Source organism: Varroa jacobsoni, unplaced genomic scaffold (assembly GCF_002532875.2).
Source record: "Varroa jacobsoni isolate VJ856 unplaced genomic scaffold, vjacob_1.0 contig01310, whole genome shotgun sequence".
NCBI classification, from domain to species: domain Eukaryota; kingdom Metazoa; phylum Arthropoda; class Arachnida; order Mesostigmata; family Varroidae; genus Varroa; species Varroa jacobsoni.
In genome coordinates this window covers 64,306-89,447 of record NW_019214618.1, presented here as the reverse complement: position 1 = coordinate 89,447, position 25,142 = coordinate 64,306, and the positions used below count along the sequence as shown (strand labels likewise).

The 25,142-nt window shown below is 40.1% G+C and overlaps 1 protein-coding gene across 1 annotated transcript; it reads right to left on the bottom strand.

Moving 5' to 3' along the window:
- Positions 1–12,959: 12,959 nt before the first annotated feature.
- Gart (trifunctional purine biosynthetic protein adenosine-3 Gart) lies at positions 12,960–25,007 on the bottom strand. The gene is made up of 16 exons (XM_022853031.2): positions 24,853–25,007; positions 22,130–22,245; positions 21,849–21,971; positions 21,480–21,649; positions 20,221–21,300; positions 19,201–19,402; positions 18,566–18,706; positions 18,127–18,291; positions 17,704–17,864; positions 17,227–17,433; positions 16,859–16,982; positions 16,480–16,575; positions 16,214–16,350; positions 14,545–14,650; positions 14,231–14,338; positions 12,960–13,619 (listed from the first exon to the last, which is right to left on the bottom strand). The coding sequence occupies exons 2-16, from the start codon at positions 22,202–22,204 to the stop codon at positions 13,527–13,529; spliced, it is 2,988 nt and encodes a 995-aa protein (XP_022708766.1). The 5' UTR covers positions 22,205–22,245; positions 24,853–25,007; the 3' UTR covers positions 12,960–13,526.
- Positions 25,008–25,142: the final 135 nt, after the last annotated feature.

Genomic DNA, 25,142 nt, shown 5'->3' with positions numbered 1-25,142 from the left:
ACGATGTTTCAAGCAATTTTACTACTATAGAGGGTGTTTTTGCGAGGCACACCTTATATAAAATTGTCCTCGAAATCCATACTTGTCCTCTTCAACTGGAATCGAGTAGGTGTTTCAAGTTGTGCGTCGGTTATTGCCGTTATCCATCACCTTAGACATTATGCTTAACCGCCTTTTTTATAAAGGCAACAAAAACTACCATTCTCCGTAACGTTTCTACCAAGCTTCCAAATAATTTAAACACCCAGATGCATATACGGCGGCTTACAAACTACTTGTCGGTCTCTCTAGAGCATATGATAAAAGTACTACATGCACATCTGTACGCATATTTACGCCGGTAGGAGTCAACTGATCCAGGAAGTCAACAGGTCCCTCTCTATTTTACGTTGTTCCCAGGGGGTCTGCAACAACTGGACTTGTCCGAGCAAAAGCACTCCGCAGCGATGTCGACAATTCGTGCAGTTTCTGGGTCTTGGGCTTTCGCCTGGTTTCATCTTCTCCAACCTTCTACACCAGAGCGACATTGACAACTCAATTATGCTTGTCACTTGTGTGTATGTGCATGATGTTTATGACATACGACGTCAACTTCCCGCTAGGCAGGAACAGCAGCATGGACGGGGTCCGAAGCAGTATGTGCTTCCTTTTTCAAATTTTTGCGCATTATGTCTGCCACCTCTGGTCTGGTAGGTAATCAGATAGCTTATTCTTCCGCTGTGGCTCGTATACTCCACTTTATTCTACCTCTTTCACGTGCAAAACGGGGACCGTAGGGGAAAGCTTTTGTTACTGTGAACAAGCAGAAACTTCAGCGAGCTTTAGAGAATCTAACTACGAAAAGAAATAGTCACACATCGTATCTACGGTTTAATTATGATAGTCGTACGTTTTGAACGTTAACATTTAATCGACAAAGCTTGAGATCAGTGGAGGCCTTTTCGCACTGATGGACAAATTGGTGACGTGCAAAGCTAGAAAAATGAGTGGAAATGAATGAGTTGCTGAACCATTGACGGTAGCCAGTTCTGGACCGATGACGCTTATGGAGGCATGAAGCATTTATGAGAATAAGCCGCACACGTTGTTTCTCGTTCGGTTACTGCATAGGGACGGACATTTTCGCCGCTTACTCTGTCGAAGCCTTTTCCCCAAAATAGGGGATGCGTGCGAGGCAAATGCACCCATCCAACAGCAGCTTATATTACTAATTTTTATATATCTTCGAAGGTTTACCGCATATGCTTGTTAGTACGCTGTCGCTCAATGACTGCCAAGCGGAATTTATTATCAGTATCTCAATTAGAACTTGAGCCGTAGTTTACTGCCTTCGAAAAAGCTTTGGATTTTTTCGTTAACTCTCCTAGGCAGAATAACGCTAGAAGCAGTACAACGTTTCCGCAAACTTTTACAATCATGTGAGATTTTAATTTTATAAAAAATATATATAAAATAATAAGAAAAATACATATACAAAACGTATAGCTAAATAATATGTTGATATTTCATTGTATTTACATTTATTTATGGACGTTGTGTTAGAATCTAGGCTACATAATACTGTCAGTAATCTTGTATTCTGTCATACAGAACAAATCAAAGTGGCTTTCGTTTTATTACAACTAAGGCTTAGTCTTTAGAGTGCTTAGAGCAGGCTGCAACAGACAAAACGAAAGATGTACCTTCCCAGGCTGATGTTGTAGAGGGATTTGTTTTATGCCTTTTTGAAACTAGAAACAGATGCTAAACGGCGAAAGCACTCAGGCAGAGTAAAAAAAACTGTACCTTAAGGCCGATCAAGGAAATTCTATTTTCGACATAGCGGTTGGACGCTGCTTTTCGCTCATAAAAGCAGCTAAATCGCCATTTTACTTCGACTTTTGACGAATCGCATTGATATTATAAGCGAAGCACTGGCCCCTACCACGTACGGAGTCGTCAGCTTTTCCCTATATCTATTGCATTTTGGAGGTTTTCGAATACTCATGCGCATGCTTTTTGTATCGGGATTTTCGAAAGCTTCGAAATAATTGGGACAAGTGGTGTTATAGAGGTACTTTCTGGTTAGTATTCCCGACAAATTGTAAATTTTCATAGATTCAGCTCATGTACACAAACGATACGATACGGTACGGCTTCTGCATACGTTTTTACCTCATATTTGACGATAGAATGCACCCAACCCTTTCGCTCATTTCTGTTTTGAAGTACATAAAGTTGCATACGCATAACTACAGAGATATCTCAAATTGACGGCGATATAGGGGTAATAACAAGCGAACTTTTTTTCCGATGACTCTGTCCCAATTCTGAGTATTGGGCTTCACTGGAAGTATGCACACATCCATATCTGATAGGGAAAATATAGCCAACGTTTAAGCTTTGTTTGATCCGACGACGTGTGCGACCGTACGGTGGAATGCATAGAGACAGGTACGGCTATAATTTACCAGTAAATATTCAGATATATCGAGTTAGGCCGACAGGCAAGAAACGAAGGAGATAAAAATAATGCGTTTTAGAATTCAATATAGTTACTTTCTTATATAATATAATCTAGCTTCATCAGCTGCTGCTACTGCAACAATTCTTACAGTACGAGTGCTACTAGCAGCAGTAGCCCATAGGAACGGCGGACGTGCGACGAAAAAAGATCGGTAGTTCCTCTATTATCAACGCGTCATTTGTGGGAGATAGGCTATACGTGAGTAGCGTCATACTTGTCCTTTACCGTATCTATCACAATCGTAGGTGTAAGCTAAAATATAAAATTAATTGGTAAAGCCACAGGTAATATATCACGTTATAATAAGAACCGATATAGGCAACCAACTGAAAATATCTGGCGAGAAAATTCGGCTACATTTAGGTAGTTAGGGCTGATTTCAAAGTAAGAACAATAATAGGGGGACAATCAAGAAAAACGATGTTCAAGGCTGGAAGAAACCTATTTGTATTTTAATGAATAACTCAAGATTAAATAGGAGAACCCTCCTGATGCCACGTTTTAGTACAGTTTATCCAACTCTTTTGGCGGACAGAGTTATCGGCATAGGTCCCAATGTTTCCTCACATTGAAACCGAGATATTCCCAACCTATGTAATGTAAGCTATACAGACGATTTTTTTCCTGTTTCAAGGATTGTGTGACTAAACAATAATTAGCCATAGAAGACCGAATAAAATCTGTGTGGGGTTAGTACGAGGTTATACGACTGCGTTACGAAATGCTGTGTTTTTTCACGATATCTCAACTCCAGCAGCGTTGCAGAAGCAAAAAAATTAATCTTGACGATGATGACCTTCAACTGTATAACTAGTACGCCAACTTTTTATGTACAGTTATAGGCGAAGCTGTCTTGTAACCAATACAGACGATGTTTTTAGCACTGCAGGGGCATTTTTGGAAATCATTCGGTCCATGGAATCATTTGGAAGTCTAAGAACTAGATTTCTTCTAATGCAGGGGGGGGGGGGGGGCTTGAAGTAAGGTGCTAGATACGTAAAGTAGAGCGATCCTGGACAATTGGCGGATTTTATATATCAAATAATTTTCAGTATTAACTGTTGAACATTTCAGTCGAAACAGTTGTACCTACTAAATGCGTCAATAACTTTTCTTATAAAAGGGACCGAATATAACTTTTTTCACCTATAATAACAAATCGGTGTTTATCATTACCAAAACAGCCGCTTAATACTCTTGTCTGTCTAACTTGATTCTAGCGTTAAGTGGGCCTGAGAACATGTGCTTTCAAAGGATTTTTACAAGATAAGTACTCAAATGTTGAAAATTTTTGAGCTTTGTGAAATATCTTGCACAGCTATAACGTCAAGTGACATTTTCCGTGTATTAATTTTTCCTACGCTAACCTAGCATCCCCCTGAATCGCTCTACTTGTTGCTTCACTTATTTGTGATAAATTTATTACTGTGTTGTAAGTTTGAAGTTAAGATTTCGACGGGAAAACTGCCCCTTAGGAACAGTATCAATGAAGCCAGCACACAAAAATTATCAACGACTATCAGCGAAGGCCATGTTGACGGAATCTGCAGGGCGACTTTGCCCGAAAAATGTTAGAAAATATATTCCTTTTTGTGTGCTTCGTATAAAATCAGAATATAAATACAGTATAATGCAAATTTTTAAAATACAGTTGTTTATAGTATGAAGTTACTTAACTTGCTAGGGTGGCAATATTCAACTTTTACGACGTGATTACAGCCTTCGATATCGAATGAATAGACAGCACTTGGTGGCCAACTGAGGTTCTTGAATGGTTGTAGATTTCTGAGTCTCTAAGATCCGAGGTGTTTAATGTCAACCTATCTTACTAACATATTAACCAGGTAACTTGTTTATCGCTAAGTCGGTATCGGTAAGTTTATCGCAGAAACCACAGTAGACAGTTCACCGCTGACCACAGAGTCTTACACAGCCTGTGGTAAATGGACGTTGACGTATAGTTTCGATTGCCCGCACCGCCCGTCGCAGCGCATCGGCTTGAAAATCTCAGTGATTACGTCTGCAAACCTAGCAAGCGTCGAAACATTACAAAAGAGTACTATTGCTATTGTTGCCGGCCATTTTGAGTGTCGAAGTTGGCGTTTTTGCAGTCATTAAGTTACTGACTAACAATTCACTAAGACAGGAAGCGATGTTTAATAGACGACAACCAGAGCTGGTTAGTTTTTTTTTGGTCCTTCTTTTTTTGTTTATTTTGTCAACTGCGTCGGTACAGAATGTGAATTAGCTCTCACGCTTCAAAGCCAAGTAAACTTGTTGAGTTGAACGCGTTCTGTCAAAAAAAAAGAGCTCAGTTAATATGTAAGGTCTACAGCATTAGTAAAGAAGACTTTTTACAAAAAATAGCCAAGATGGTGTTTTTTTAACCATATGATTTTTTTTTGAGTGAATTCTTCGTATATATTCTAAGTCAACTTTAATTCGTATTTGTCCTCGGCCACTATTAGCATAACCACTGCTAATTAATGTTGAGCTTCTAAATAAACTGAAATTGAAGTTTCTACACTGAACTAATTATGAAACTATAGAAATACAAAAACGAATCAACGACTGTGTAGAAGTGTGGTTATTTGTCTCGAACAAACTAAGACGAGTGTTTAATTAGTTTAACTTTTAAAGAAGTGTTTCCGTGTTGGTGCAATGGTAACGTGTTTGCCTACTAAACCTGAAAGCACGTGAAAAGGTTAAGTTCGAAACCTGGCCTAGGCACACTTCGTTTCGTTCTAGGCGGCGCCAGATGCCTGAGGCAATCTCTAACGGCAGTGCGGAACGTAAAACTTGCAACGTTCATCAGCTTTTAGCGAGATGATATTTCCCAATGGCAGCGCGGGCGTAGTGTTAGTGCAATAAGGCTTAAGTAAGAATCACATGACCGCATCAATTTCAACACGATCTGTTTAACTATAATTCAGACTTTATAATAACTATTTTCTCTCTCCCTCCCTCTCCCACCCTCTCTCTCTCTCTCTCTCTCTCTATATATATATATATATATAGAGGTATTTTTCAGAAAACTGATGTTATATACATAGTATATAACGTCAGTCTTCTGAACATAATAGACTCTAATGAAGTTTATATGAATTTTTTTCTAGCTGTTAACGCACCGTAATGTATACTTAGCATTAGGCTCTAACAATGTAGTTATTGTAGTTACTATATTTAGTACATACGGTGGGGCGGGGTGGCGCCGAGCAGCTCTTCTTCTACATATTAGAAAAACGAAACTGGTGGTGATTTTAACACCAGGAGCATCTTTAACGTGCGAATGCTACCTAATACTTGCAAACCTACAGGGGTTCTTCAGGTGACGTGTTAGTCCTCATTGCCTGTGATGTCCGCTCGCTCTTGCCGATTTTTTTGTCGAACTCAAATTCACAAGCTGCCATCATATAATACTTCGTTTGGTCTTTTGGCCATTATATAATTTTAGTAAACTTACTCAGTAGTCGTTTGCTCATGGTTGTGGTACGTGGTGCTGCTAGGGAGCCTGTTAATTTTTTTCATTCTTCAATTTTCATAATGTACTTCAAAGTTCCAGGTAATAAATAATGTCATCTGATATCGAATAGTTTACTATTTACAAGTTACTATAAAAGAATCTGACGCTTGTCTTTTTTTAAGTTGTGGGAGTGTTAAAACTTTTATGTAGCGGATACAACGAAGAAAGCCGATCGATCCTATCGTATGTGCTATACAATAATGGGTCTTTTCGCTCGTTCAAATCGCGATTTACTAAGCAATCAATCATCCGTTACACCACGTAGAGCTCAGCATTCTCGAACAGTCTGAAGCCCATACAATAATAACATGCTGCGGGTATATTTGAAACATTCGTTCAATATAAACTACAAGTTTCTCCCAAAGGCTCCGTCTTGCAGATACATTATAGAGCTAACCTGCCATTACCGGCCGTCCAGAGTGCAAGCGAACATCTCGTCCTTCCACCTTGCCTATGAAGCGAAAAAACTCTCGATGTACTGAAACGTTATCGTCAAACAATTAGAACAAATTGAATAGGTAAGTCTGCAAAAAGCATATTGTTAAACGTTACATGTAAGAGACATCAGCAGAACCGTGGAACCGCCAAAGAAATCTATTGGCTCCGATCGACGCGTCATCTCGACCAGTAGCTCACTGGCACACAGGATCCAATGGCGTTTAAATTCAAAGTGTGGACTGTAGTAATTTTTTTGATATTGGTGTTATTGATTATTGTTCAAACGAACCAGCCAAATGGAGAAGTGTTAACGGACGCAGATCCCATTGAATTAAGTCAATGCCGAGCTATCAACAAAGGCAAGTGGTGCACTTGCAGAAAATTGCAGAACTTCGTCAAGACTAAATTCGGCAAAGAACTTGGCCTCTTCATTCCAGCGGTAAGTGTGATCGTATGCTTAGGGTATGGCAATTGTCAGCTCTACGAATATGCGCGCAATGCAGTTACCTGCGGACGCGTATTGCTCAACTATAGCCCACAATACGACCAAGTAAAACGGGTTATATAGTATATGCAGGCAGGCTGAGTAGCGTCCATTACTAAAGATATATAAGTAAGAGTTGTCGCCCAGAATATATTAGGGTAAAATATCTCAACTACCTGCAATTTTTAGAGATTGCTGGCCCATGAAGGTGGGATAGCTCTGCAATTGCCAACTGAAGATTACGCTAGAAATATATTGTCTACTTTACCTAAACATTGTCGATTACCTACTGATTTTTAGTGTGGTCGCTGGAAGCCTAAACTGTATATGTTGAAGCAGTGCGACGGATTAAAGTGTTGGTGCGTGCATCCCAAAACTGGACAAATGAAAAACGGAACCCATCGGACAGGTGATGAGGTTCGTAGTCTTGAATGCAAACTGAAGTAACGCTACCTGTACTCGCACTACAGGACCACTATCTAGAACAGGACTGGATAACGCATGGTACACAAGCAGTATCCGGGATCAGTTCCTCTGGTATATCTATCCGTACGCCTCCTCAACACCGAATTACCACATGGGGCACAATGTGACAGTCAAGTAATATGTAGAAGCATATATCCAAAGGGAGAATACGTATTCCGTTCAACGTATTGCACAGTCGAGTTACTATAAAACACGCAGCCATAGGAAGTTGCTCAGTAAAATAAATCCAATATCATATAATTTACAATTTCTTGTTACGTGTTCATTTTGGGCAACAACAAATAATACCCTAAAAAAAATAAAATTTCAATTCAATTTATACGCTGCGCACTGGGTTTTGCGCGTGGCACGCTTGAGCTGTAATATTCCAGCAGGATTTTCAGTTAACCTGTTGAAACTTATCAAGGTGACACTGCAGCCTAATTATCTTAATTACAAATTGGAATAATTCAACGGAATAATAATACTACTACTACTACTATAAATAATAACAGTAATAGTCATTTTGATACCAATAATATAGGTAACCGAGGGCAATTTAGCACACATTTTCGATCTATATGGTGCGACTCTTATGGCTTTGATCAGGCAAGTAAAGCGTCATAGCTGAGCTAGAACCAAATAGAATTATAAAGAGGATCGCAGCTTAGCGTGGACTGTGACCCAATAAAGGTGGGTGGCAAGGGAACGGGCACATCTAGCGCTCTGGCGGTATGATGGTTTCTCCTTATTGAAATCTCTCCTTTCGTTTGCCTTCGTTATTGTACCTTGTACGCTTTACTTAGCTCATTTGAGAAGAATATAAAACTGAAACAGCCTCTATAAAAATAATAAAATTGTTCTAAATTTATCAATCATGATATTCCTCTTCTTTCTCTCACTTGCTATATAGTACATCCACAAATTCAATAGCATCGTCTATCTAGAGTCAACGGTCGTAACTGCCACCACTTCACTATCATGACAATGGTTCGCAGGGACCAGGCGCGTGGTTGCCCTGCTCACGTGCGCTTCTACGAAACGGCATCCCTAAATATCACGATAACATATTAGATTCTGTATGCTGTGTATTACAGCGTTATTTCGGTTAGTTAGGGTAAGTTCTTCCAACTTCCGAGGAGAACGGACGCAGCGTATTTGCTAAGTTGGACATAGTTATGGTTTACCGTTAGCAACTGAAACACGACGAGATGCCGGTCCGTAACTTCGTTTATGCGAATTGACTCTTCTATACTATCCAAATCGAATAGAGAAATACTGCGTTCAGGAGCAGCGCGTCCAGATCCGTGTGTGCAACATGGCCAACGATATAAACAAGCACTTCGATGCGGACAAACATAGGATAGAAGTTTCTACGAAAGTAGTTGGGAAGCAGCTGACAATTGCATGTAGACTAGCGCTACTCTAGCTCACTGGCTCGTAATTCATAGCTGCTACGTTCGACAACGTTCCTAGAGAGGAGCTACCGAAAGAGCAGGGATTTCTGCTGCGTTTTCTGAAGGGGATTTTTCCAGCCTTTACGCTCTCGCTAAAAATCTGTTGCGCCTGTATCACCAGGGATTTTCGTACAAACCCCCTACCCCAGCAACTATTCAGTGGAACTGGCCGCTGTTGCACATGATATAAATTAGCCAGCAGTTCATGTATCGATTGGAACAATTTACGTAACCATTATGCTACATCGGCCTAGACGACTGTCAACTAATTCTGTCACTCTTCTATCTGACATATGCAGTATTTTATGATTCGCGTATCATATGTGGGGATATTCCATTTTTAAAACCTCGAAAGGTGACAAGTGAGCCAAATTATGAAATAGTGACCGACTTTAGTATAGACAAGAATGTTTTCTATAATATTATGTGCTGGTACAAGGATGACCAATTGAATAAACTTATCAACGTTAAGTTACTTTCTTGCGCCTAATACAATGTTCACTGGACAGGTTCTGGCCACCCTATGATGCTTGAGCTTAAAAGCCGGTATTTATATTTACGTTTCTCTTTTTACAAGTAATGCAATATGATTAGAATGGACAACAATCAATAGTAGATTATTTTGGCTGAATTTTAATCTCCTGCTCTTACATGGTATATTGAAAATAATCTCTATATATTTAAAATAAAATAGTAAAACTTTCACGGAAGAGCATTTTCCAACTTGATGATATGAAACATAAATTCTGTGTTGGGTGAAGGAGAAACCTCAAGCTACGTTACTTCGAGGACTCGTCAGCGTCAAATTTGCGGATCAGCTTCGTTCATTGAATAGCTACTATTCGTTCTGTAGTTTGGATCACCAACGGCGCGAAACGAGCGGGAAAGCTCGTTTTAAGTCCTAAGACTTCCGTATCGTTTCTTTTTGTCAATGCGCCAAAAAGTCGCGTATGTCACTCACGCAGGGGAGACATGCTGGGCACATCTCATTATATTGAGACATCGAAAGTGGAAAGTTCCACATATACGGTGTACACATATACATGAAACTACGTCGGAGCAAAAAAAAATTCTTTTTTTCCAAAACAAAAAGAGCTTTTTAAGCAAAACAAAAAGATAAGTCAATATTATGAAAGAAATAGTATGGTGCACAGGCTTTTACACAAGTAGCATTTGTGTCTGAAGTTCTATACCGTTCAACGAATCTGTATAGGAAAAACCTTCCCGTTTCTAATCATCACCTAGGGGCTGCTTCTAGTAAAAGTCCGTCTATATTGTCTAACATGTTTCTTCATTAAAGCCTAAAGGAAAGCAAACACCCTTTTCCGTTGTCAATGCTAGTCCAAAGGCCTTGTTCTTACAACAACTTACACTATAAGCTACAGTTTCATTATAGTTGCGTTTGATTCATGACAAACACGCAGCTTTTGGCAGTCTAGGTGACCAAATTAACGCGTATCCATGCAGGCCTTAGGTCAGTACTATACACTGATTCATTGAAAGGGTGAGTTTGCTGACACGCCACATGTCTAAAGCTTAGAACGGGTCCACTTCAGACACTGTTCCAGGCATTTCAATGAGGCAGCTATTGAGTTGGGTTCTTTAGCTGGCAAATTCCAAATTTAGTTCAAATTTGTCTATTTACAGCTCGAGCCTTACCGAACAAGTCGTTCGAGCATCGGACGCTGGGTAGAAACGCTGACGTAATGGTTGCTTTCACCTTCGGCCACCGCCTACGGCGATCCTAATTAGGCCACACGAGGCTACTTACGTGTAGATAGACTAGCGATGACATCAATTTTTCGTATGCATTTTGAGAAGCTTTAAGGAAACAGCACGAAGGTATAGTTTATCGTTGTAGTGAGGTGTTATTGACCGTTCAAGTCGTTTGTGTCTGTGGCCATTGCTTGTTAGTAACTGACTTGAGATGTTTACATCACAGGACCCTAAATGGTTTTGTATGCTATACCTATTCCCCGGCTTACCCAATAACTATCAGTAATGCGTATTCACCTATTTTGTTCATTAAGCGAATTTCTATTGCACCTTTGTATATTGTTCTATTTCTCAAATTTTTCGTATCCTGCCCGCCAAGTGTTTTACGCCACCGGAAAGCTCTTTTTTTGCTCTTCGAAACTAATACACGGTTCGTCTAGTTTGGGTAGCAAAGTTTCATCTTGGATTCGTATTGTGAAATGGCGCATATCGCATGAAAAAGAAGTAACGAAGCAATTTTATTTGAGTTTTTATAACTTATATTCTTAGTTATTGAATTTTCCTCGTACACGCCATTCCTACCCCTGGTGATTTTTCGATTTACGCTGGAGACGAGCAATATTCCCTTGAAGGATTTTTCCAACACGATTGAGTGTTCGATCATTAGCAAATGAACATGTTTTCAAATACGAAATATAACGAGTGTCAAATACTGGCACAGAGAGCACCAGTGGGTTTATTACTAATACCCATCAGTGCCGATTCAAAAAGGGCTGCTTAGGAAAAGGTCATCGAATGCTTTTTCACGCACTACTTTTATTATCAGGATTAGCATAACGTACTCCAGTAATAAGATCGTCTCGTATGGATATCGTAGCAGCCAAAGCTACGGAGACCGCCGCTGATTTGTAATACTACTGAGAGCGAATGTACAACTTGTTAAATTGGGGAATAACAGAAGAATTTCTATCGTCTGGGCAGCATTACAATGCAATCGAACGTTTTTTACACGTTTCACGCGAAGCTTTTTACAGGCTGCAATTCATTATGGGTCTTGTTAGCCACACTAGCAGATTGTGGCAAGCGTGACTGAGCTAGATGTAGAACGTGAAACCGCAGCAAATATCAAACGGTGTTTTTTTTTTTGTAAAACGGGACTGATAGTACACAAAACTAGAAATCTGTGTAATGACTCAGATGTATTAATTTATAATACCAATGCCTAGAAGTCTGCCTCAGGTTTCAATTACCGTTGCCATTGCTTGCTGGATGAAGGCAAATATGAGCGTAGATCTGTTCGAAACGTAGGTGAACATCATATACAAAGTGAGCAATGGAATCCGTAAAATAGCTTAATCAGCCAGTGTTTGTAATGGACTAAATAAAGGGAGGTCAAGAATAGGGACATGACTATTTTCGACAACCACCCTTCATTCAGAAACACATATAGGTCGCGATATGTACTGTTGTAACATCAAGTCACAACTAGAAGGTTCGATAAGATGAAAGAAGTGAGGCAAAGTTCAAGGGACACGTGTACAGATTGGACAGGTACGAGGCGCAGCGCAGGCCTGCGGCAATTACCTTCAAAGAAATTTCAGAACCGGAAGCTGTGAGGCATTCGAACTCAATGTCGGTAAAGAAATACTGATGGAATGTTTAAAGTAAAAAATTAATCAACGGTGTTGGTTGTTATTATTATTTCAGATCAAAATAAGCAAGCCAACAAGATAAGGCGGCTGCATTAAGAGAAATAGAACAAAAATGTGTTATAAGATGTTCCTAGAAGTGCACAGAGGTCGGCCTGAATAATTTCGAAACGAGACCATATATACAAAAAAATCTGTGTGCAGTAATGTTGTGCCGTCCTATCGACTAGCTGAATCATACGTTCATACACGTAGAGTCAGTTAGAAGAAAAAGAAGAAGAAACTAAAAGTCACCATTAATGTTAGTCTACATTGAACAAAACAGTGCGACGTTAGCTAACAGACACAAGTTAAGAAACAACCGTAGCAAAGTAAGCAGAAAAAGCAGTTAAAATTAGTAATTACCTACGATCCGAAAACAGCTAGTTGTTGTAAATGTGATAGATCATCGATTACAAAGATTCTAGTCCATAGCACAAGTGATATCGTTAAGCGGGAACAGCTTCAAACGAAGTGCATTTTTGAAGACCACAGACAGAATAAATTCATTTGTGCTAAAAACAGTGCGCTTCTTTCTATTGGCCCACATCTCATGCGCCCAGGCACGTTTATTGTTTATGATTTATAAACATCTAGGGCATTTCGTCTCTACTAAGACATATTGAGTGGGCGGAGCGCAACTTTTTATTAGAACTAATTCCAGTAAGCAAGTACAGAGAACTGTTCATACAACCTGAAGCTATAATTTATTTTTAGAAAATGACGTTGAGAACAAAAGACCAGTTTTTCGGGTATACCTCTTAACCTATTATATCTAGAGAAAGTAAAGTCGTAGTGCAACGAGCCCTCGATGATTTTCCTTTTGCTCGCTAAATGTAATGTTGTCTAAGTAGGCAGTGGTGTGGTGATGTTTGACACTGCTAGTCGTTAGGCTACATGACGTAGTTTTGACGCATGTAACGATAGTTGCAATACGTTTTGACGTACGTGAATCAGAAGCAACGGCAATGAGCGCTATTTTCGAAATTATGAAGTGTGACCTATCGGCTGTTTTCACCCATGGCGGGACCTCAGCGGATTCCCTCTTTCGCGTGTCGGTCGCACTCCCATCCGTGCCTCCTTGAATACTGCGCTATTTTTTCATCCTGTGCAACGGGCCAAAGAGCTCATACAAATAGACAGCAACAAAAATAAATGTGGGTAATGATACTGTAGCTAGGTTTTTCTTTTCTACCATATCGCGCATCTTCATTTGGTCGAGCCCTTTCGAGTTTGTGGGACAAATACGTTAGTGTTTGTGGGCGATCTTTCCGTCGGGCCTAAGTATGATTTTTCCACGAGCGAGCAATTCCATGGCCTCAGGGAAGATTCGGTGCTCTGCCTACAGGTGACAGTTAAAACACGTAATGTAAGGCTGTAGCATCTAAGAAGTGCTTCTGTCAGATTGCCATTTTAATTTATCAAATAGATAATACTGAGTTTTTTGAAGTCGTCTTTATAAATTGTTTGATATCTGATGCGAAATTCCTCTTATAGCTGTCAATAATTTCTATAACTGGCCAGCTCAGCTAAAAAGCTATTAAGGACTCGCATCGTTCGTTGGGCAAATCCTTTCCGACTGGTTTTCAAATCTCTGATGACTGCTTTTGGGGGGGGGGGGGGGGGGGTCGACATTAGTTGTTTTTCTATGGTGTCTAACATTTGAAATAGTGAGAGAAATTTGATTAAGTATCACTTAATTGAAATGGATCTCGTTGGGATATAAATAGAAATTCGCGGCCCGTTAGAAGGAAAAAAAAATTTGAGAATTTGGAAAACTACGATTCGGCATTTTGAAATGTATTGACTGTGCAATACGCGAGAGCTCGTTGATCTCTATATTCTAATAGCTTTCAAGTCATTTACATCTTTAACAATCATTTGTAAACGTCTTGATTTTAAACAACAAAATGAAAAAAAAAAAAGGTCTATATTTTTTACGACACAACGAACCTTTTTCACACGTTCTCTAAGCGTCTCAACAGTATCGTCCACTTCGACGGGAACTGGAGCCTGAAGGATGATAGCGCCTGCGTCGATTTCAGGTGCTACAAAATGTACCTGCGAACAAATTTGTTCCATTTTATAGAATATCAATTTAGAACACTACCTTCGGTATTTCCCCGGCTCTCATTTATAATAATCTGTCCTTTTCAAATTAGGCGAAGGAGATAAACCTTATCGGATAAAGTTGATAAACGTTTGAGTGAAATAAAATAAAGGGTTTATATATTAAAATCATCACACAGGAATGGTATGATACTTACCGTGCAACCAGTGACCCGTACTCCACTCTCAATTACCAGTTTATGGGCATTAGGTCCCTTAAATGAGGGCAATAGCGACGGATGTATGTTAACAATCCTTCCGTACCTGTAATTAAGGCAAACATAAAAAAAGGTTCTGTTAAGATACGAAATGTGTGGATGTTTGAAGTATTAACTGGTTCGTATGTACACGTTTACATCCGTTACCTGTCCGTAGTATTTCCTCAGCTGTTGTTTTATTGTCATCGCTAGTTAATAAATGCGTTAGCTCAAATGTATCAACACTAAACACAAGTGACTTCGGTTTCCTTTTTTTTTCAATATATTTGCTATTTGCTTACTTCTATATGCCATTCAACAAGGAAGGAACTTGTCATGTCAGGTCTAGGCTTCACGGATGAGAGTTCTAGATCAAAAGAAATGCAATTTTAAGTTAAATACTGCTGAGGCGGTACGATATATTTGTGCTGTGTACAACGATAATTTTCCATGTCTGAAGTTTTACGTCCGGTGTCGCCATTAACCATTCTACCAGACGCCTGGCCCCCAACACGAAACAAAGCGCGGCTAGGCCTAGGTTTGAAAAGGCCCACAGAGGTGACTCCGTAGCTGAGAAAACCGCTCCAAACTGATTCACGATATTTAAAAATAGCGCCTTATAATTAAACAATGAGGTCGATGAGAACCAGCTGAACACATCCTTGACCGGCGGACAATTTATAAATTAGGCGAGAACATGCAATTCTTGATACGCATTTTAGATTTATAAGGTGTGCTTAAAAATTAAAAGCTTGGATGTCTCAATGAATATTACCCCAGGAACATAACTACTTATTGCATCCTAACATTTCATCGAACACGAAACGATACGCAGCTGCAGTCTGAGTGAAAGGCCCAGGCTTAAAGTTAAGCCAGATTTCTATCAGTTATGGAGCAGTATGGGGTTAAGTGTGGTCTTCTACACTGCTTGAAGCGAACAAGACGGTCAACTGGGGTCTGTATGGGACCAAGCTGCATCAAGTGAATGCAGATACCCAAAAGAAAAGACCCAATAATTAACGTCCGGTCGCACATGGCAAACGTTATGAAGGCCGCTCTGCAAGGGTGTATGTGGAAGATCTATTAGCACCCGCTACATTCGTCAGACCTCGCTTTGGTGAATTATTACCTTCGCTGATCAATGACAAATGAAATTATCTTGTCAGTAAAGATTATCTCAGTTAAACGTAAATGGACGGCTTTTTCAATACTAGACCTAGCGAAAACGGATAATAATAATTTGATTGATAGATGGGAGAAGGTCATGAAGAGCGACGAATGCATAAAAATTTATGTATCGTTGGAATTATACCGAAGTGCTGCCTGTTCTTTAGGTGAAGAGAAAACGAAAGGGGTTTTAAGTATATTTTTTACCTAAATTGCGAATATCGGCATGGATATCTGCCGTAGCCTTCTAAATCTTATCCAAAGTTACGTCTGTCTTGACGTACAGTTTATCAAATAGAGAAATATTTTAAATGGTTTTGTATACTGTGTCTGATGTTGTAATAGTGTGCCGTTGACCTGCACATATAAATACTACCGCAATCAAAATGGATCCATCGAATTAGATTTAAAAGTAGACTTCTGCGGGTGTCGCAGCCTTCTTACGTCCGCCGAGCCTTCTTACCATTTCTGTATAAACTCGCTCGTGACAATCCTCATGAAGCCGGCAAGGCAAATGTATTCGGCGCCGGCCGCTACCAGCGCCTCATGGACTTTATTGTCGAATTCCTCCCGTGATTTGTAGAGTTTATGTGAGATCACCTGCGAACGAATAACGCCAAAAAGGACTTCGATCATATTTTTTAGACTTGTACCTCAATAGACTCAGAGGGTTTTGGGATTCGGCCAGTTGATTTCATCAGAGTATTAGCCACCGTATCGAATACTAACCTTGGTCGGAATGCCGGCACGATGTGCCCGATCCAGTCCTTCAACGCCATCAACGTTTGAGATAACTAGAACGATCTCGGCGGCCGATTGGCGTTCCTTAAAATATAAATGACGGCACGAAAATAGATCATTTCGTATTGCGCTAAGATTTATGATAATACTACTTAATATTGATAAGAATACGTTTCATCTATTTTTCAAACGTTTCAATATAGCATAAATTTCAAGTAATCCTAAATGTAATCTATAGGCACAGCAAAGAAACACTGGCTGCGGCTTCAAGTAAACGTTCTGCGAAAAGCTGCGCCAACCGTTGCCATTTCACTCAGCTTACGTTCATGAATTTTTACAATTTACGTATCGAATATACTAGACGTACTTTGTTCTTGACGTGGTTAATTAGAGCCTGGAGATTGGTTCCAGTTCCCGAGATCAAAACAGCGAACTTCCGCTTAGGCGGTTTTGGTTCGAGAGATGATCGATTGATCGATCCGTCAAAGTTTCTGAAACGAGCTCATCCGACGAACACCAAATACTCAATAGCAAGGAGACGTTTGCATGGAACAATCGAGCAAAATTCAGCCAGAAAACTATTTTTACGTGTAGAAATCTGCCATAGCTTTGGAAGGTTTAGTAGGACATTTATTCTATGATGCGTAAGAAACAAGCATCTGCGACTTACGTGCATAATAATTATTCATCCTACTACACAAATTTTGAACGTACGAAGTAAGCAAGTACGCATACCTAACATTAACTTGTGGTGATCCTTCCTTGATGGCAAGAACCTTGCCAATCACACGAGCTTCTCTATCGGTTTCGTCCAGTACGGCTTGAACGTTCTCGGGTGCAACAATAGCGACCATTCCAAGCCCACAATTAAATGTTCTTAGCATTTCCTCGGTCGCGATCGCTCCCTCCGATTGCAGCCAGTTGAACACAGGAGGAACACACCTGCAAATATTGTGAAGCTAATCTTACGTTTCTTAATAATTTTTCATACTTTTTTTTTTGCAATGCACTTTCATTAAAGTGACACAGGCCGAATTTTATTTACCATCCGAAGAAAGATTTAATTTAAACGATACATTTTTAACGTAATATCGAAGATCTTAAAAAGCCGAAGATAAGCGAAAAGACAATTTGATAACAACTAAATTCCAGTAATTTGTTAAAATTAATTGTTCTCATTGCATCATGTCAAAAAATCAGTTGCATGATTACCACTCGGCAGCATCGAGGAAGACTCCGAAATTTTTAGTGAGCATCCTAGGAATGTTCTCCATAATGCCCCCCCCAGTGATGTGCGCCAGGGCTTTTATCTTCCCGGATCTAATGACACTGAGAAGGAGCTTGACGTAAATTCGCGTAGGAGTCAAGAGCACCTGCCAGAAAAAGATGGCCATTTTAACGGCACAAAATTGCACGATAGATGACAATCGCCGCTTATACATCTACCCGAATTTTTGTACAATTAATATTGTTTCACATCCTCTCGAAGCATTATTTGTTTTTCAGAGACATTTTCAAGGTTTGTAGGAATACGACGACGTCTAGCTTTTGCAGTATTGCAGGATACATTATATCGTAGCATCGTACGACATTTAACTCTGTCGTCGTTCATTGGTGGATTCGAACGGCACAAACCTCTCCGAGAGTTCTGGAGTCATCGAATGGGGCTGGATCTGAATAACTGAGTCCACATCTCTTGACAACTTTACGAACGAGGGCATAACCGTTCGAGTGCATTCCTGATGAACTGAAGCCCAGCACAATATCGCCATCGTTGATATCGCCCTCCCGCGGAAGCATCTAGCAACAGAAATGTAGAAAATTGAGGCATTATTTAAATATGAAGAACAATTAATATGACAAAAAAAAATGAGTAGCGAACGGAGAACATGTCTTGAAAACCTGCCCTGCATATATATATATATTATGTAAGTATACTCTGTACCAGAATCTTCACATCGTATAAAAAGAAAGCGACATATAATTTGCTTACATTGCATCTCTAGTAAAGCTCAAGCGATGTTTATCTAAGAGCCTGGCTATCACAGATGACATAACAAGTTCAGACATTTACCTTTTCTTGATCGACGGCTCCGACGGAAAAGCCAGCGAGGTCATAGACTCCTGGAGAGTACATACCCGGCATTTCTGCTGTTTCACCACCGATCAAAGCACATCCGCTTTGACGGCATCCTTCAGCAATACCAGCGATTACCTGAGATATGTGGAAAATAGAAGATCTGCTATGCGTACATATTATCCATGTTGAGCGACTCTTTTTATACTTACTCTAATAACATGATAAATTATCTTATTCTCGGAAAATTGTCGAAACGCTCAACAGGTCGTTCGAAGCTGTAAAGCGACAAAAAAAACCAACCTTATTTTCGAGTTAGGAAAGATCGTTCTACAGGATTAATATCATTTATCATATTATATAAACACGCTAAATTGCACTTGAAATAAAGTATATGATCCAGAGAAATTATATTGCTTAAATGACGTTTCTCGTGTACAGTGACTCGCCAAAGCTGAAATTAAAAGTTAGTAGGTATTTACTACGCGTCTCAATATGACAGGCTGACAGCACAAGCACAGAGCGCTGCCTTAATCCGATTTATGAAAAAAAATAACCAAAATAGGACCAGCAAAAGTAGGGTCGCTAGTAATTTTTGTCAAGAAGAGAAAACAATAACGTAGACAACAAACCTCCTTAGCTGCAACAAGGTCAAGATGGCCGCAGGCGAAATAGTCCAGGAAAAAAAGAGGTTCCGCTCCCTGCACCAGGATGTCGTTCACGCACATCGCGACAAGATCAATACCGATCGTGTCATGCACATTGACCGCTTGCGCAACTTTTAACTTTGTACCAACCCCGTCTGTTCCGGATACCAGGATAGGATTATTGTACCTAATGAAGGATGGTAATTGTCCATAGTAAGATCCTGGTGGTATACTTCAAATGGTCGAATAAGTGTTTAGAATGGGCAGGATGTCTGCGATAAATTGGCGAAAAAAATATTCAAAACTTTGACCACTTTTCATAATAGCGGCCGTCATTAGTCGACTATTCTTGGTGCTAGAAACCAGTCGGTTCATCCCGGAACAAAACTATAATTTAGTGATGGTAAAAGCGAAAGATCCGTCAGCTTCCCCAGTCTAATATTTTCATGCTTAATACGCTTTCATAAAGATTATAAACTTAGCCTATTTGCGGTTTGCGAATAAAATTTACTAAAACAAAGCGAGGGATCTGCAGTATAAAATAAAAAAAAATTATTAAAAGAGTTCAACAGACCATTCGTTTCGCCACCGAGGGTAGCGGATTTTAGGAGAATGTCTATTGCTAAAAATATTATTCAGATAAATTCCCACGGTTTGGGGCTTTTGGATTGCAGTCAGCCCCATATTTAGGCCGTTGAATTTTTTGTGGATGGCATATCTGAGCATACTTCAATGAATCTGATCGTGCTAATATTGCTTCATTCACGGTTGCACGGAAAGGTTATTCGTAAAAAACTTCATCCAGATGTCCGTTTTCGCAATTAAAAAATAAGCAACACAAGTTTTATCCTAATTTATTCCAAACGCGCTGCATATTGTAATGTAACTTCGAAGCTTGGAGATTATTTAAAGCTTCGAAACCCTCCTCCAATGTCCGTTCATTTAAATTACGATAGGCTATTTAGGTTGATTATAACATTATATGTCTATATAAAAGGAACTTACCCAGCCGCTTTAAGATCAAAGAGACCTCCAAAACCACCGATTGAGCCTATAACACCCGCGCGTTTGGTAGAGTCCGTGAGAGACTTTATGCTCCGGACGAGTCGGTCGCCTGCCGCAATGTCCACGCCTGACATACAATACGTGAGCGGATCCTTGGGACAAGCGACACTTATTCCTCGGTACGCAATATCTCGCCGGTAGTAACGGTTTTCGAAATGAACGAACTCAGCGCCAAGCTGAGCAAGATATTTGGCTGTTCGCAGGTCACTGTGTTGCGCCAGACAAATCATGACTCGGCCACCGGACGTGACGAGGTCACCGTTGGCATCAATGGACGTTCCCGCATGCAGAACTTTTACATCATGTCCTGCTAAGCTTTCAAGACCAGTAATCTTTTTTCCTTTTGAATAGGCTCCAGGATATCCGCCAGATACCAGCACAATGCCACAAGCGTACGTGTTCTCTTTCCACGTGGGATGCGCTTCAGGTAGACAACCATCAATGCAAGCTAGCAATGTGTCATACAGATCGGAAGTTATCAGGGGAAGAACCGATTCCGTCTCGGGGTCACCGAAGCGACAATTAAATTCAAGCACCTTGATCTCCTTATGTTTAGTTATCATGAGTCCGGCAAAAAGACAACCTACGAACGGAGTGCCTGCACTTCGAAGACCATCAATAGTTCTCTGAATAACCTCACTTTCAATTCGCTTCATGATCTGATTGTCAATCAGAGGACATGGGCAGTACGCTCCCATACCGCCTGTATTAGGACCTTTATCGTTGTCCTCCAAGCGCTTGTGGTCCTGCGCTGGTGGCATGCAGTACACATTTTTTCCATCTGAAAAAGCCATCACAGACACCTCATTTCCACAGAGAAGTTCTTCAACCACAATCGTATCGCCGGCGTGACCCATCGAGGCTTTAATTTTGTCTACTGCAGCTACAGCCTCAGTCTTGTTAGCTGCAACGATTACGCCTTTACCGGCAGCTAATCCCGATGCCTTAACCACGAGAGCGTTGAAATCGGCCGTAAGAATGAATCTTTTAGCTGCTTCGGAATCCGTAAAATGTTTGTATCTGAGAAAAATATTTCATATATATATGTTATTGGGGTAGTTTTTGCAACAGGCATAGGAAATTCTCCAAGCTGATACAACTTGAAAACCTAAAAAGTGGAAATTTTTATTGGAGGGGTGAAATTTATTGCATCCAAATAGATTATTTCATTCGCTGAAAGTAAATGTATCGTAACCTACTTTGCTGTGGAAATATTGTGTTTGATCATGAAGTCTTTGGAGAAGGCCTTCGACGCTTCGATTTGCGCGGCAGCTTTCGAACAACCAAAACATTTGATTCCAGCAGCGCTTAGGACATCAGCTACACCGTTAGCCAAAGGATCCTCTGGGCCTACGACAACAAGGTCGACCTGAAACAACAGTGACGTCTACATTAAACTTCAGAGGGCTTGACGAGCGTCACAGCTAGAATTATATCTACTGCTACATTTTCATAAGTGTAAAATGGGTATTATTCAAGCGCACGCTTTGCGGACCACATTCCACTACAAAACTGCTAAACGAGATCGGTTTTTAACTAGAAAAAAGTAAGCGAGATGAGTTTCTCACCTTTTCTTTTTTGCAGAAGTCCGCAACGGCTGCATTGTCAGAGATCTTCAAATCGTTTACATTTGTGCACTTGTTTTCTGTGGCCGTTCCTGCATTTCCGGGAGCCACTAGCACCCGTTTCACCTAAAAATATAATTTTATATATAAAATATAATTTATTTTTACAAAAAATCAAATTTTGATACCAATGTATAAATACTCTTGTGGTGTCGCATCTGCAAAATGTTACACGTCAGATAATATCGCAGTATCTATTTTATCTCGATCGTTTCTTATTGTACCTTTGGTGAGTCGCCCAGCTTCCATGCGAGAGCATGTTCCCGTCCCCCGGAGCCGAGCACCAGAACTGTTGCCATAGTGAGCTCCGATAGTGCTCTCAATGACAGCTATGTTAGTCCTGCAGAAATTGTTTTGTAAAATAATTTTTTTCAATATAGATGAATATAGCATACGTTAAATAAATTAAGCATACGTTTAATAATACGGTACTAAATTTATTTAAATAAATTCAACTAAATTTATCAAAACCTTAGTCAGGTATGTATACTTGACACATGTGGCTGGCAGCGCGGTAAAGCTGGACGGCGTTGGACCCAGTGCAGGTTAGACGCAATAAAGGCAATAGAGGCGGGTTGCTGACTACCGGAAAAACAGTTGAGGTTTTCAACGCTATACAAAATGACGACGTAACATGGACAGCGTCCGATCAGAGCGACAATAAATTATGCACCAACGTCTACATAAGATAACGTTGTTATACAGCTATTAATTAACTGCACTATATATACTAAAATAAATGTTTTGAACTTTCAGTCCGATATTGCGCAAAAATTATTCAGCGACATACTAAAAACACGTGCAGAAACACGACCTCGGAGTGACGTAAAGAAGTACTTTATTTTGTAAAGCACTAGACAAAATACCAAGATCATGCACGGACCGTCATATATCTACAACCTTAGGACAATATTTTTCTCATTATCAAACTGCTCAGAATGTAGATTATTCCATCGCCAAGTCTAGAACCAACTTGTGCTGCTAAGTACAAAAGCCTAAATGAATAGAACAGAAACGCATTGGTTTGTATAGTAAGTCAGTAAATAAGTTGCTGCGTTGATTCATAGAAGGCTTGCAATAAACCTTCCTTCACTTGCAATCAAACAAATCTGAAAAAGTATACGGGTTTCGTATACATGGAACATATTTTTCTATAATTATCTAGTACCCCATCAAAGCATGATTTTGACGCTAGCAATATTCACTTATTGACCATTGCAAATCACAGGCTTGTATAGGGAAAACCTCATCAGGAAAATAGGCTCTTAAAAAAGAAAGACGTCACTGGCTGTAATTCAACTTTACTAATACAAACGTTTGGTACCCTTTCAACTATGAAACGGGTCGTATAAAATAACGTTAAATTTCCAAATGAACATTTTATTAGCAATTTTATTTTGACACGAAACACGAAAACGACGAGCTTCTCCTAAGCACTTTATATTTGTTAAACAATTAATAAAGCGTATTGACAAAGCACCATTTGCTCTTTCTAATAAAAGCCGAAAAAGCCTCTGATGACGAACCAACTGCAGGAAATGCAGCTGCGCAAACGTTTCTGTCAAATTTACCACGCGCCGACAGGACAAATATACAAGTAACTGAAAATAACAAATCTGAATCTTGGCTCTGTTTTGTTGTTTTTAAATTGCAACACACATCACTGTAAAGATAACCTTTCTGCTCTGAAAAATGTGCAGCCACTTTCAAGTTAGCCACGAGTAATAAAACAATAGCAAAGGTTTGCAATGTCACCGAAAGTAACGTGACTTCATAGGTCTCTAGAGGAGTGCTTCCTCATTCGATCTTGAAAATACGCTATCAGCTTACGCTCTGTGCTTATCTGTATTATATCAGATGGTATTGAGGGTGATGTCAAAGCGGGCATAGGTGTCGCTACCGTTAACGATTTTAGCATACGAATGCATACAGCGCGTTAAGTGAGAGCGATTTTTTTCCCACAAGATGGCGCTTTATGCTTGTCTTAAAGCAGGGGATATGGTATAGGGATAAAGTAATAGACATTCTTCCCAAACGGAGTAATTCGAAATGCGTTTACTTTTTACTCTTCATGCTGTAATGAAAATAGAGCACGTATTATCCAATAGTAATATAGCTCCTAAATATTATCAGGTGCGCTTTGCGTGGAACGCGTACAGGCGATCATAGACTAGCTGTATAGCCTTGAAGTGATAATCGAAGATAACCAATGCGACTATACACTTGAAAATTGTAGGGCCATGCGTTTACAAAACACTGACAGGGTAACTCTATATGTAAATGTGACTAACGACGAGAGTGTTGAGAAGATAACAGATCATCAGTTATCGCTAAATCTTATCATGTGATCAGCGATTGCCACAGTCGAGTCTATCTAAATTATCCGTTAGGAAGCCCACCATTATAATGGCCAGCTATTTGACAACGTTGTGTCGGTCTTTCAAGACGAGACGTTCTTTGCAAGCAAAACACAAACAAGCCGCCCTAAATGCTGAACTGCAACGTATAAAAAATGTATAACAAAAAAACGAATTTTTGAATTCGAAATTGCACAGCGTCTTGCTTCCAGGATCCCGGGAAGCATGCTTGCAGTTATCTCATTACTCTATTAGCTTTTGCTTTAAAATGCTTTACCTAGTGTATCTGTACAGCTTGGATTGAACAGCAACAGGCAGTACCTAGACAAGGCTCAATTATAGGACATTTAGAACAACGTAAAGGACAGTCGGCCTACACTCTACGGCAACTGATGTACAAGGTGACGGTCCGTCCAGTAGGATGAGAAGTAGTAGTTATTTTATACTGCGAGCCAACGTCCCCATGTGAAAAATGTCCTTCAATCTACTTGTGCAAACACGGGCTCTATTCGCGGCACAGAATATAACGAGAACTACCTTCACTTGAGAGCATTCGACTACGATAGACTACACGTATTGACGAAACACACCTCTAACAGACTATTGGCACCACACAATTCTTTCAGTCACTTGGGTCGCCTGAGAGAAGCTAACGCCACGCTATTGCGTCAACCTGTCGAGTAGACACGAACGCCCAGTTGAGTTGAATCGCTCTGGCGATGCCTACAAGATGTTGTCGCAATCTAGACAGATGGTTACTGCAGACGCAAAGAGAATCCTTCTTTCCTCGAGACGGTCTAACTGCAGTGGTGCGGCAGCTCCTGAAAAAGGATATCGACGGCGACAGTTGGTGATGCTACGCGCCAGTGTTAGGTGACCC

Bases quoted from the DNA above. Each gene is read 5' to 3' on its own strand.
- Gart (XM_022853031.2), bottom strand. From the start codon at position 22,204: ATGGCAACAGTTCTGGTGCTCGGCTCCGGGGGACGGGAACATGCTCTC. The intron at 21,650-21,848 runs GTGAGAAACTCA...CTGTTGTTTCAG, and splicing joins ACTTCTGCAAAAAAGAAAAG to GTCGACCTTGTTGTCGTAGG. The intron at 16,576-16,858 runs GTACGTCTAGTA...TTATATTTTAAG, and splicing joins TTAACCACGTCAAGAACAAA to GAACGCCAATCGGCCGCCGA.